Below are 12,500 nucleotides of genomic sequence, written 5' to 3'. Positions count from 1 at the left end.
TGGAAGCCGGGGAATCCTTCGACATCAGGGCTCTGCCCTTAGAACAGAATGACGAAGATGAAGAGATATATATTAAGGGCCGAAACAGCTATACTTCGACAATTAAACAAGGAACACCGCCCAGTAAGATATACTCGAGAATTAAATACATGTACACTGTGTAGTCCATAACTTGAGGTATACATTGTATTACAGGGGATATATTTTAACTGACTCCCGGACTAACGTAAGCCCTCAACAATTTTATTTTAAATTGGAGGGGTACTGAGGATTGTTTAGTTTTGTTTAAGTTATCACTGTAAGATATTTCGCGCACAAATATTTCAGTAGTGAAACATAATATCTATTTTTTACTCTCCATTGCAGGTAAAACAAATTCAAGAACCCCGAGCCAGAACTGTTTCCAATGGTAGAGAAAACCTTCCTGTGGACCCTCCACAAAGAAAGAAGACAAAAGTAGACAAATAATTAACATAAGTCCTTTGTTATCGTAAGATAATGGTTTGACACTGACTAGTTTTTTTGATGTTTCGTGAAGACATTTCGGCTGGTGCTTAAGCCTTCATCAGTTGCAATATAATGGTAGCACATGTGAGTCAAATAACAGCACGTCGAGCATGCGCTGATGAAAATCCGCGTGCAGTTTCTAGACAACGTAGCGCAAGACTTATGTGCATGCCAGAGACTTGTAGACCTCAGGGATGGCGATGTGGTCATTTCCGGACTGCGGATCCTTTATTTTGTACCAGGCTTCCAAGGAAAGTCGCTCGTGGTAGTTAGCCTCATGTCCAACACTATGACACTTCCAAAATCCATGTCATGGTTGTTTTCGTGGACATGGCAGGCGATCTTGGAGTCATGGTCAAACATAGCAACAGCCTTTTGTGTTCTGTAATGCGAGTTTTGAGTGATCGTTCGGTTTGACCATAGTATACAAAACTGCAATTGGTGCAACTGAATTTGTACACTGTGCCAGATTGTGGTTTCCTCAAGCAAGAATGTGACAGCAAGTTCATTTTTCATGCGTTGTGTACATTATCTATTAAACTTCAAATAAAAGATCAATTAGAGAGCAATGAAACCTAAATTACTCCTTTTCACCGGTGCAAAGGTACATTGATATCAACTATCAAAAACTGAGAACAGTTCTCAGGAAGTGACACGCAAATTGTTGACTCTTCTGCATTTGCAACCAGTTCTCGGACAAACCAAGTGCCAATTGGCTGAGACCCAGAATAATTCTTGGTGTGTTGAAACAGAAAGCTCACAGCACTGAAAATTGCTGTACGAAAATTTAATGAAATGCTTGGCCAAACTTAATGAGCACGATAAAATGGAATGGAATGCCCCCTAAAACAGGAAAGGAAAGACAAAAGATTTTGAGGTTACTTCTCTCGCTGATAAATGGAGATCAGTGAGTCTGTGCATCAAACTCCAGTGCAAGCGCTCATGATCTTTTAAAAATGTGCATTTGGACGATGGATTGACACAATGTTGGGGTAAGTTGCCGTTTTCCTTATGCTTTATAGTAAAATAAAATGGAAAAGCAGAATTTCACATTGTGAAAATAATTGACTGCAACTCAATAAGTATTGTGTCATTTAATTAGAAAGTTTTCACTTTAATATCACAAGCACATATCTTGTTGTCGGTAGTAAGATTATATAGAGTTCTAAAGTGTGACGCCACGTTGCCATGGCACCAAAAAATTCAGTTCTAAACAAAAGGTCGCGACCCTCTTGTAACCTTTGTGTAGAAGAGGTCAAGCAGGTAACTATCGTTTAGAAAAGCAAAAGGGAGAGTTACAATAAGGTTTTTTACGTTTTTGTTCACAGTGGAAGCCCTGCAGTTTTAAAATTAAAAGAAAACACAGTTAAAACGAGTGTAATGGTCCAATGCATTGCACCCGACTGCAACCATCAGTCGGAAAGTTATACGTGCAGATTTTTTAGTTTCCCCAGCAGGGAAAAAAAAGCAGATGAATACAAGAGGTGGATTCGTCTATTGAGGTCAGTAAGGATTTAGTTTTCATATATTTTTCCGAATTAAAGAATGCGATGAAACCAAAACTACGGTACCTTTGCACGATCGATTGTAATGGCGGTGACCATGTTACTCATAGTGTATTTGACACATTTAAGTCTATGTTTTTATCTACTTCGTTCAATTATTACTGTTTCTGTTACTTTGACTTTAAAAGTTTCTTTCTTTTAAAAGAATATTGAGGAGAAATCAAGAATTTGTATGTTCAACATTTTTGCTGTGTAAAACGCAGACTGCAGGCTATTGTTTTCACCATGCAAATGAGAACGTGACAACAATAGTCCCATTGCTTTCTAACCCTAAAAACAACAGTCTGCAGTCAGTCTGCAGCCTGCATTTCACACTGACCGGTCTTTAACGTTCTTCTGATAATTATTCGAGCAATTGTTTGTATGGCTACTTACGTCTGTTTGCTGCGGCTCTGTTAAGCTACAAAAGTGCAGACGTAGTGGACAGAGATCTTCAACATTGAAATGCCATTACTACTCGGAATGGGTATTTGTTGGAGGAGGATTTACTAGAAACCAAGCCAGTCTTTCTGCCTAACCAATTTCTTTAATTACTCACTTGATTTACGTAAAAACTGAAAAGATAATTACAACGAAGCGCCTATTACTATAATTCATGCATTAGATCGATTGCACAATGACAACACAAACAGGGGGCATATCATACTACTAGAAAATCACTAAATGTCTGGAATCACTAACAATATAAGGAATAATATCGAACTCAAACATAACTAAATCGAGCATGCAAATAAAACTACAAATCATACCTCTTTCTCCAATCTTAATTCTTATTCTTTCGATCTTTCTTGAGAAAACCTATCCTTCCTTCCGATAGCATGTGTGTATTGAAAAGCTAATCTGATCTAATCTGTCACACAATGGAAGTTATGTAATCGCTGTCAGGTCTATTACGCGTAAATCAGTTACATGTTACATACATCTGATATATATTTCCCCTAAATTGTAAAACAATTTACTTAATCAATGATGAAAGGAAAGCACAAGAAGAGCAAATCACTAATCAGTTCAATTAAATGTTCGAAAGTCGAAGTTCAATCATTGTCCCTAACGATTCGACTACTTAATAGCAGCTCCCAAGTATCTTCATGGCTCCTCGGCTGGAATCCCCTGTCCTTCCTTTTTTTTTTTTTTTTTTTTTGCATTTCATTATATATACACACACAATAACAATAATAATAGGGAGGGAGGGACTGGGACTGGCATGAATGTAGCTTAGACGTGTCTGTGAGAGCTCCGCTCGTTTTTCTACCTGAAGTATTGGATATAATTCGCCTATGGGTGATTTTTATTCGCTCAGAAAGCGGAAATCTATACCAAGGAACAGCTCTAGTTCTTCGGAGTCTAAGTCGCCTTTAGATAAACGACAACGTGAAACAGATAACCTTGAGAGTCAAAACGAGCAGAGAGAAGTGTTTGAGGAGAAGCCACGTGGCGAAGACAAAGTCAACCCTGTATCGTTAAATATCGATATGGATATGGATGTCACGTCAAAATTAGACCAAATATTGAAGCTTCCCAAATATTGAAGCTTCCCTGAATGAATTTCGCCAAAAGATGATCAAAGTTGAGAGCGAGGTTAGTAGACTAAAGGAAGGAGCGGGAGAGGCGAAGAAAAGATTACACGAGATGGATGATGGCCTGCAGTGGCTTAATACTGAAGTTAACAACATTCAAGGTAAGATTAAGGATCTAGAACGTTCAAAGGCGGACCTGCACACGAAACAATTATACGCAGTGTCGCATAGTCGCAGAGAAAAGTTGAAGTTCTTTGGAATTGAAGAGAGAGAAACAAAAGCAGATTCAGAAGACGGTGAGAAAGTGAACACGCGTGATGTTCTTATTGATTTCTTGGAAAATGACCTAGGTATGGATAAACTAGCTGAGAAAATAGATCTGCAAAGAGTTCATCGCCTTGGAAACCCTGTAGCAGGAAAGATAAGACCTATAATTGCGAGATTCTTACGATATCCCGACAGAGAGAAAGTTTTGAGGGCGTCTTTCGGCCTTAATCGTGCGTCAGAGATAAAAGTTCTGGAGGACTTTCCGAAGGAAATAATTGAACGAAGAAGAAAACAAATGCCCAAATTGAAGGAAGCAAAAAAGAAAGGACTAAAAGTTGCTTTTAGCAAAGCTGAACCTGATAAGTTGTTTATAAACGGAAAAGTTGCTCCTATGTAAATATTGTTGTTAGTCTCTTTTCGCCGTTCGTTATTTTTCAATGCTCATTAGGAACGTTTTTCTTTATGCTTTGAAACAATTCACACCTAGTAGGCTTTGTACCCTTCTTTTCAAAGGAAAATTGGGCAAGAGACAGAAGGAATAAACTTACTGATCTTGAAAAGAAACTTAAAGAAAGTGAGGAACTTTGTGCTTGTAATCCTACTGAACAGAACATATTGCAGCTTGAAGAACTTAAAAGTGAATATGATTCTGAGTATGACTACATTACTCATGGAAACATTATACGGTCCAAAGCTAATTGGTATGAAAAAGGAGAAAAAAATAACAAATACTTTTTGGGTCTTGAAAAATCCAGAAATAAGAAAAACTGTATTTGAAAGTTGTTTGACAAACAAGGACGAGTAGTGACAAACTGCAAAGCTATTATGGCTGAATTAAAAGAATTCTATCAAGATCTATACGCTAATAGGGATTCAGATTTTGATGAAGATGTTTTCCATTCCTTTCAGACTCAGAACGTTAGCATACCTAAGTTATCGGATAACCTAAGCCAACAGTGTGATGGATTGTTGACTTACACTGAATGTTATAAAGCTCTAGAGAAGTTTGAAAATAATAAATCGCCGGGAAATGATGGCTTTACGGCTGAGTTCTACAAAGCATTTTGGCCAATTTTAGGCACTCTTCTGGTAGACTCTTTAAATGCTGCATACTTAAATGGCAAACTATCAAATTCCCAGCGGCAGGCAATTATTCGGTTAATTGAAAAGAAAGACAAGGATAGAAGATATGTGGATAATTGGAGACCGATATCGTTGCTAAATGTGGACTATAAAATCGGGTCTAAAGCTCTACCAGTAAGGCTCAAAAAGACTCTCTCATTTATCATTCATGAAAACCAATGCGCATATGTCAAGGGGAGAACGATCTTTGACGCAGTGAGGTCAATAAATGATGTAATGGAGTATACCAAACTACAGAATATTCCGGGTCTTATGACAACATTTGACTTTAAGAAAGCTTTTGATTCTTTAAGCTGGAATTATTTGTTTCATACACTAAAAGTTTTTAATTTTGGCGACTCCTTTTTGCACTGGATTAGAGTACTTTACTCGGACACCTCAAGCTGTATTATGAATAATGGCTTCGCATCTGATATTTCTGAGGTCAATAGAGGAGTTCGCCAGGGGGATCCTTTGTCACCATACCTATTTATTATTGCCCTTGAAATTGTCAATATAAGTATTCGTGAAAATAATGACATTAAGGGAATCAAAGTTGGTAAATGTGAAGTTAAACTTAGCGTCTTTGCTGACGATCTGATACACAGTCCTTTTTCTTGCTGCAAGGTCTCTTAGATAGATTTGGTAGAATTTCTGGACTAAGGTTGAACGAAGACAAAACAGAAGCGTATTGGCTTGGTAGCCTTCATGAGTCGCCAGAGTATATTGGCCTTGACAAAGTAAACAAACCAATGAAAATTTTAGGCATTTTCTTTACGTATAACTGGCAAAAGTATCAGGAGCTCAACTTTGAAAATATTATTAGGTCCATTCAAAAATCTATCAATGCATGGCGGTCGAGAAACGTAACACTGATTGGTAGAATTCAAATTATTAAGACCTTCACAATCCCCAAAATTATGTTCCGGGCATCGTTAATCCCTTTAACAAAAGAGATTGTGAAGCAGGTGAATAATGTTCTTTTCAATTTTATTTGGAACTCGGGGAAAGATAAAATAAACCGCCTCACACTTATAAGTGACTGCAAAGATGGTGGATTACGTATGCCACATATTGAAACACTTATCAAGGCTCAAAGAATCATGTGCATGAAGAAATATCTCGAAGGTTATAATAGTACCTGGAAATTGTTTCTTGATAATTATCTTGCTGACTTTAACGGCGCTTTCTTAACTAAATGTAATTACGATGTACGTTTTTTGCCGAGGACTCTTCCTAAATTTTACAAGGAATGCTTGACTGAATGGGCGCTTTATAAGATATCACCAGTTACCACTTTACCTGATGTACTAAATGAAATCATATGGAATAACAAGTTCTTATGTATAGATGGAAAACCTTTGTTTAGGAACAAACTTCTAAGGAAAGGATTTCTTACTTTAAGTGATATTTTGACTGATTCCGGTAGAATGAAATCATGTAGGACATTACAAAATCAAAATGTAACCGGTGCGGAGTTTTTTGTCCTTATGAGTGTCTTTAACTCTATTCCATCGGAGTGGAAGACCCTTTTAAGGGACATGCCAAGCACTTTGCCTGAGGCCCACGAATCGCAGGACTCAATATTTCCGTCTTGTTCTAGATACTTATATTGGCAACTAATTAAGAAACTTGAGAAGCCCCCGATTTCAATATCTAAATACGAACTTTTATTTCCATTACATGACTTATCTTGGAAAGGCATTTATCTCCTCACTAGACTCAAAGATAAGAAAATTTCAGTATAAGGTTTTAAATAGAATCCTTTATGTAAATAAAGCCCTCTATAAAATAGGAATAGCCAGTTAACCTTTGTGTAGTTTTTGTCAAATATCAGAGGAATCCCTCCAGCATCTATTTATACATTGTCCAATTTCAAGTGCTTTTTGGCTTTCTGTAGTTGAATGGTTGAAAAATTACCTTTTGACAATCCTGTGTTTGACAGATGTGAGTATAATGTTTGGGCTCTTTGGAAGAGAAACGCAACTCATTAACCATATTATATTACTAGGTAAACAAGTTATTTTCCAATGTAGACTTCTTAAAGTGACTCCTTCTCTTTCACTTCTACAAAAAAAAAAAAAAATTGCTTGTCAAGTGGAGCGTGTCATAGCTGAGCAAAATGATATTGTAGATAGTCATAATGAGAAATGGAAAGCAATCCTCCATCACATTCAAGACCTCTAGACGTATCGTGTATATCATTATTGTTATTATTGTTATTGTGTGTGTAATTATTATCCCCAGTCCTTCTGCTCCCTGTATGATATGAGTACAATTAGCCCGTGGATTGGTCTTTCATAATAGGACACACCGGACTGTCGAGATTGATCTCCAACTGCCACCTTTACCTTTACCTTTCGTATGCTTCCACACGAGCAGGCTTCCAGGAATTTCTGGGAACACTTTCGTCCTTTAGGATCACAATATCTCCTACTTCAAAGTGTTACGAGTTCGTGTGTTTTGAGGAAAGTTAGCTTGCAGACTAAACTGAACGCAGGGTTGTCGGAACAACAACAAGAAGATTTATTCCAAAGTGAACGTAGTTTCCACGAAGTAACACTCTTAACAACACGTACTCAATAAACTTACACGGCCTCCGCCAACTTGAATAAACACAGCTTCTGTCACACTTGAATAAACACGGCCCACGCCAACTCTCTTCGCTTGTGAAAAACTAGTTAGAAAAACACTCCTCTTGGACTCGTCTACTTATATACTCTGACAATAAACTTCTAGAACTTTCTAAATTAGTAATGAATCTAATTATAGAAAGATTACAAAACACACCGATTTAGAAACGCTTACGTACAAACCTAAATATAAACAAACTACGAACTCTCGCGAAGCTTCTAGACAGTAACGCTTGTCAAAGTTCCTTTGAGGGGTGGTCCATTTCTCTCTGGTCTGAAGTGACTGCAGGTAGCTCCTTCTCCAACGCTGCCAGAATTCATTCGTAAGTTGTTGTACCCGACGCCAAGGTTTCTTTGAGTACACATCGGCTCTTTGAAAATTTCTGGGGGGGTGCGAGGATAACTGAACTTTTCATCCTAAGGAGATGATTTGGCGTTAGAACCTCAAGTGAATCTGGATCTGTCAGATCATCTGGGGTAAGTGGACGGCTATTGACAATAGCCTCAACTTCAATCATGAGGGTCCTTAGGGATTCGTCGCCCAATTGACTTCCATGGCTCTGCAGTAATCCAGTCAACACGCTTCACACCGTCCTAATCTGTCTTTCCCACACGCCACCCATAGGGTGGAACGTTCATTTTCCATGCGAACCAATCGCAGTTATCCTTTAATAGTTCTCTTTGGATCTTCTCATGACTCATCTCATTGAGGGCCGCTAGCAGTTCGCCCTCGAAATTGGTACCCTTGTCAGACCTTAGTTGCTGAATGGGGCCACGACGACAAACAAAGCGACGGTAGGCATTTAGGAATGAATCTGTTGTCAACGAAGTTGCTGTCTCAAGGTGGATGGCACGTGACGCTGTGCAGGTGAATAAGACCCCTTTTCCTTTCATCTCTTTACGCCCTTCTCTTATGCAAAACGGACCAAAGTAATCGACGGCGCTGAAGGTGAATGGAGGGACTTGTTCGAGTCTGTCTTTAGGAAGCTCAGCCATCAACTGCCTTTGAGGCACTGCTCTCAGCTTCCAACAAATAACACATTTAGATATGTGATGACCGACCAGTGAACTGCCGTTTACGATCCAAAAGCCGGATAAGTGAATTTCGGCATGTGTCCTTGATCTGCCTTGATGTCCTGAACGTTCATGGAAGTGCTGTATTACCAGGTTTGTAAGGTGAGCCTTCCTTAGCAGCAAGACAGGGTTCTTTACAACATATGGCAGGTCGGCTTGAGGAAGTCGTCCTCCGACTCGTAGAACACCGTTGCCGACTAGAATTGGTTTGAGGCGATGTACAGGGCTTGTCCTTGGTACTGACTTTCTCATGTTGGCATCCCTTTCGTCCTTGTGAGACTTGTTCGCTAAGGCTTTGATTTCTCTTGAGAACGCCTTGTACTGTACAGCCTTGATCAGCAACAACTCTGCTCTTTGGAGATCCTTTACCCTTAGCATAACGAATTTGGAGGGTTGATCTTGCTGTTTTTGTCTGCTGTCTTGCTGCGATGCATTGCCTTTGTTGCTGATGGAGTCGTCTTTATCCTTCTTTACGCAAAGTTTCATTCTCTGGATGAACAGCAGGTAGACGGCAATCGCTCTTTTTGGGCGGTACCAGTCTGAGAAATACTCGATGCAGTCCACAAGGGTTGGGCATTCAATGAATTTGGTTGTCAGTACTGTAACCTTCTTAACCTCGGGGTCATCTGGAGATAGCTCAGGGTCGAAGTTGGGCTCATCTGAAAGTGGTTTCCACAAGAAGTTCGGTCCATTCCACCATCTGTTACTTCTTATGAATTCGTTAGCTCCCAGACTTCTTGAGGCGTTGTCAGCTGGGTTCTCTTTGGTATCAACATAACGCCACTGACCGGGGGAGGCATGGTCGTGTATTTCTTGCACTCGGTTAGCCACAAATGAATGAAACCGCCTTGCTTCATTTGAAATGTATCCTAGGACAACTTTACTGTCGGTCCAGAAGAACTCATTGATATCTTCATAATTCAGTTCTTTCTGTAGGAAGGAACTGATTTTCGTAGACACCACAGCGGCAGTGAACTCCAGCTTGGGCACGGTAGCTGGCCAACTCTCGATTTGGCCATCACCAAGGCACAATGCACTTAATCGTGGCTATTGACCATCCCTAGGTATGAACACTGTCCATATCCATTCAAGCTCGCATCAGAGAAACTGTGCAATTCGACTGACTTGACATCACCAAAGTTGTCAGGCTTGTAACAACAGCGGACCTTTAACTCAGCTAACTCATGCAATTCTCCTCTCCATTTCTCCCATCTTGCTCGAATGCCATCGGGCACCGTGTTGTCCCAAGCGGCTTAGGTCTTACAAAGATCTTGAAGGATCTGTTTTCCTTTCAGTAGAAAGGGAGCTGCCAGGCCAAGAGGGTCGTAGATAGAACTGATGGAGGAAAGAATCCCTCTTCTAGTCAATGGTTTGTGTTACAGCTTTCGGTAAAGCTGTGAAGTTATTTCCAATTTGATTGACGTGAAGTTCACGGACACCTTTAGTTAATAAGAATAATATAGCTCGCATTTCAGTTCCATCTAAGACCCCTTGTGAGAAAGATCTATGAAAAGTGGAACATCGAAAAGGGAAATTTTCGGAACGTGACTACCCGCGAACGTTGGTAAGCCATAAGTTAAACTTGATTTAGTTTTATGATTTTATTAGTCTGTGATTCTACATTTAGATTTATAGCTAGTTTTCCGTTAGTAAGTTTTCTATTACCATGTGCGCATTGAACAATCGTAATTATGATCTGGCTATGAATGTAAATACTTAGCCTATTTCTTAACGTAATCATTTCAGTTGACCGCTTCACTTCAATGTAAAGATCAGAAGATTAAAGATAGAAGAAAGCTAACAATCCTTCTGGTCAACCTTTTCACGAACATTGATTTACGCGCGTGACACAACACGGGAAACTCAAAGATCCGAGATTTAATAAGATCCCATTACAGTCAACAATGAGGGTTAAGTGAACTCAAAGAACTCAAATCAGTTGAAAGGAAATTTACATGACGACTTATGAACTGGAATTAGATAATGGATTCCGATAAAGTAGAAAATGTCAAAGAAGTTAGTACATTTGAGGGTGCGCATGGTTACAGCAAAGAAACTAAAGAAAACAGCCACGTCGGTACGAAAGAATGCGAAGAACGATCGGAACGTCGCAACCGAAACCGCAGCGAAAGAGGCTTAGAATTTGACCTTGAAATCGGTACAAAGAAAAAAGAAAGAGCAGCGAAAGATTTACAATTCCGTATAGATGCGGCCTATGAATCCTTACGAGAACCAGCGGATCTGGTAAAACTTAATGCCTGCAAAGACGGTTTACAAGCTGCACTAGATAAGTTCAAGACCGTACATGAAAACTTGATTGATCTGCTAATTAGATTAGGACTCAATGAAAGAGAACAAAGGGAACACGACCAATTTGTCGGGTTGAATGATGCCGCATTAGAATGCTTAGCAGACATCAAAGTAAGAATAAAGGACCAAGAAATTGAGAGAGTCGAACTCCTCTCGCAAAGATCACAGCACTCCAAAAAACCTCCATCGTCGGTTCGATCGTCTTCAACCTCCTCTTCGAAGCGCGCAGCGATCGAAACCGCAAAACTGAAAGCGAAATTAGATTCTCTGAAAAGGCTCCAGGAAATTGACAGGCGGCGAGACGAGTTAAAACAACAACAAAAGGAGCTAGAGCGTCTAAATGAGCAAGAAAAGCTACATGGCGAACTTTCCGCGGCTGAAGCAATTCAAAAAATACTACAAGAATCCGAACTGAATGACACCATCACTTTACAAGAAGCATCAAATTCCGTCGACCCAACAGAAAAACAAAGACAGCCAAAAGACACCGCCCCCAATTCCCTTATTCAACTGCAAGCAGATACAAGTAGTCTTGATAAAGCTAAGAGACAAGACAAACAATTTCCTGTTACAACGCCACCTCAACCACGGGACGCGAACGCAAGAGTCTCGAGCACAACCACAAGGAGTTCTCTCCAATTTCCCTCGCGACTTGACGTTAACACGCCAGACTTTGCCCCCCAAGACCTCGTACAATCGGCAACGAAAACTAACTCCTCCGAGCAATATAATTCTCCGCTTTGGCGCATCCAGGAAGAAAACGCTGAAATTCAAAAAACACAAGTCGAACGAGTACACCAGCGGAACTGCACAAAAAACGATCAGCGGCCTGTTAGGACTGCGGACAGAAGATGCTTATAAGAGAGCTAGGAAAATACTGAAAGAACACTTCGGAGATCCCTTCAGAATCTACGAAGCCTACAGAGATAAACTGAGAAACTGGCTGCCATGTGTAACAAGTCCAGAGCTTCAAGAATTCAGCGATTTTCTTGTCATGACTCAAGAAACCATGAGATCCGTGAAGTACCTAAAGGAACTCGAGAGTTACTCTACAATTCGAAAGCTTGCTGCCCGTTTACCCACCTACTACAGTAACAAGTGGAGAGAAAGTGCGAAGAAAGTAGAGGCGAGGTACGGTGAATACACCTTCGCAAATTTCGTTGAGTTTACCCAGGAATCATCCCTTGACGCCAATCATCCTGTGTTCTCGCACGATGCTCTGACCTCAACAAGAAAAGAACTCGAGAGAGAAAGGAACCCCTCTGCTGACAAGGCGAAATGGAGCTTGGAAAGAAAAGATAAGAAGAGGGGACGAGGCACCACCCATTTCAATCAGAGCGACGAATCCTCGTGTAAAGATCCGAGTTTGTGTACGTTGTGTGAAGGAAAACACGGTCTCGCAACATGCAAGAACTTCTTAGAAAAGACAGTCAAGGAAAGAATAGAAATTTGTATGTCTAAGGGGTTATGCTTTTCCTGTCTCGGCCCTCGCCATACAGCAAGAC

At 40.1% G+C, this 12,500-nt stretch overlaps 3 protein-coding genes across 3 annotated transcripts; 2 read left to right on the top strand and 1 right to left on the bottom strand.

Annotated features, from left to right (window-relative positions):
• Positions 1–3,629: 3,629 nt before the first annotated feature.
• Positions 3,630–4,253, top strand: LOC138005388 (uncharacterized). The gene has a single exon (XM_068851626.1). The coding sequence runs from the start codon at positions 3,630–3,632 to the stop codon at positions 4,251–4,253; it is 624 nt and encodes a 207-aa protein (XP_068707727.1).
• Positions 4,254–8,205: 3,952 nt separating this feature from the next.
• On the bottom strand, positions 8,206–10,155 carry LOC138005387 (uncharacterized). Its single transcript, XM_068851625.1, has 2 exons — positions 10,066–10,155; positions 8,206–9,615 (listed from the first exon to the last, which is right to left on the bottom strand). The coding sequence occupies exons 1-2, from the start codon at positions 10,153–10,155 to the stop codon at positions 8,206–8,208; spliced, it is 1,500 nt and encodes a 499-aa protein (XP_068707726.1).
• Positions 10,156–10,668: 513 nt separating this feature from the next.
• Positions 10,669–11,856, top strand: LOC138005385 (SRRM2 protein homolog rsr-2-like). Its single transcript, XM_068851624.1, has one exon. It carries the CDS (start codon positions 10,669–10,671, stop codon positions 11,854–11,856), a length of 1,188 nt encoding a protein of 395 aa, XP_068707725.1.
• Positions 11,857–12,500: the final 644 nt, after the last annotated feature.

The sequence above is a fragment of the Montipora foliosa genome, chromosome 6 (assembly GCF_036669935.1).
Source record: "Montipora foliosa isolate CH-2021 chromosome 6, ASM3666993v2, whole genome shotgun sequence".
Taxonomy (NCBI): domain Eukaryota; kingdom Metazoa; phylum Cnidaria; class Anthozoa; order Scleractinia; family Acroporidae; genus Montipora; species Montipora foliosa.
This window is presented reverse-complemented; position numbering and strand designations above follow the sequence as displayed.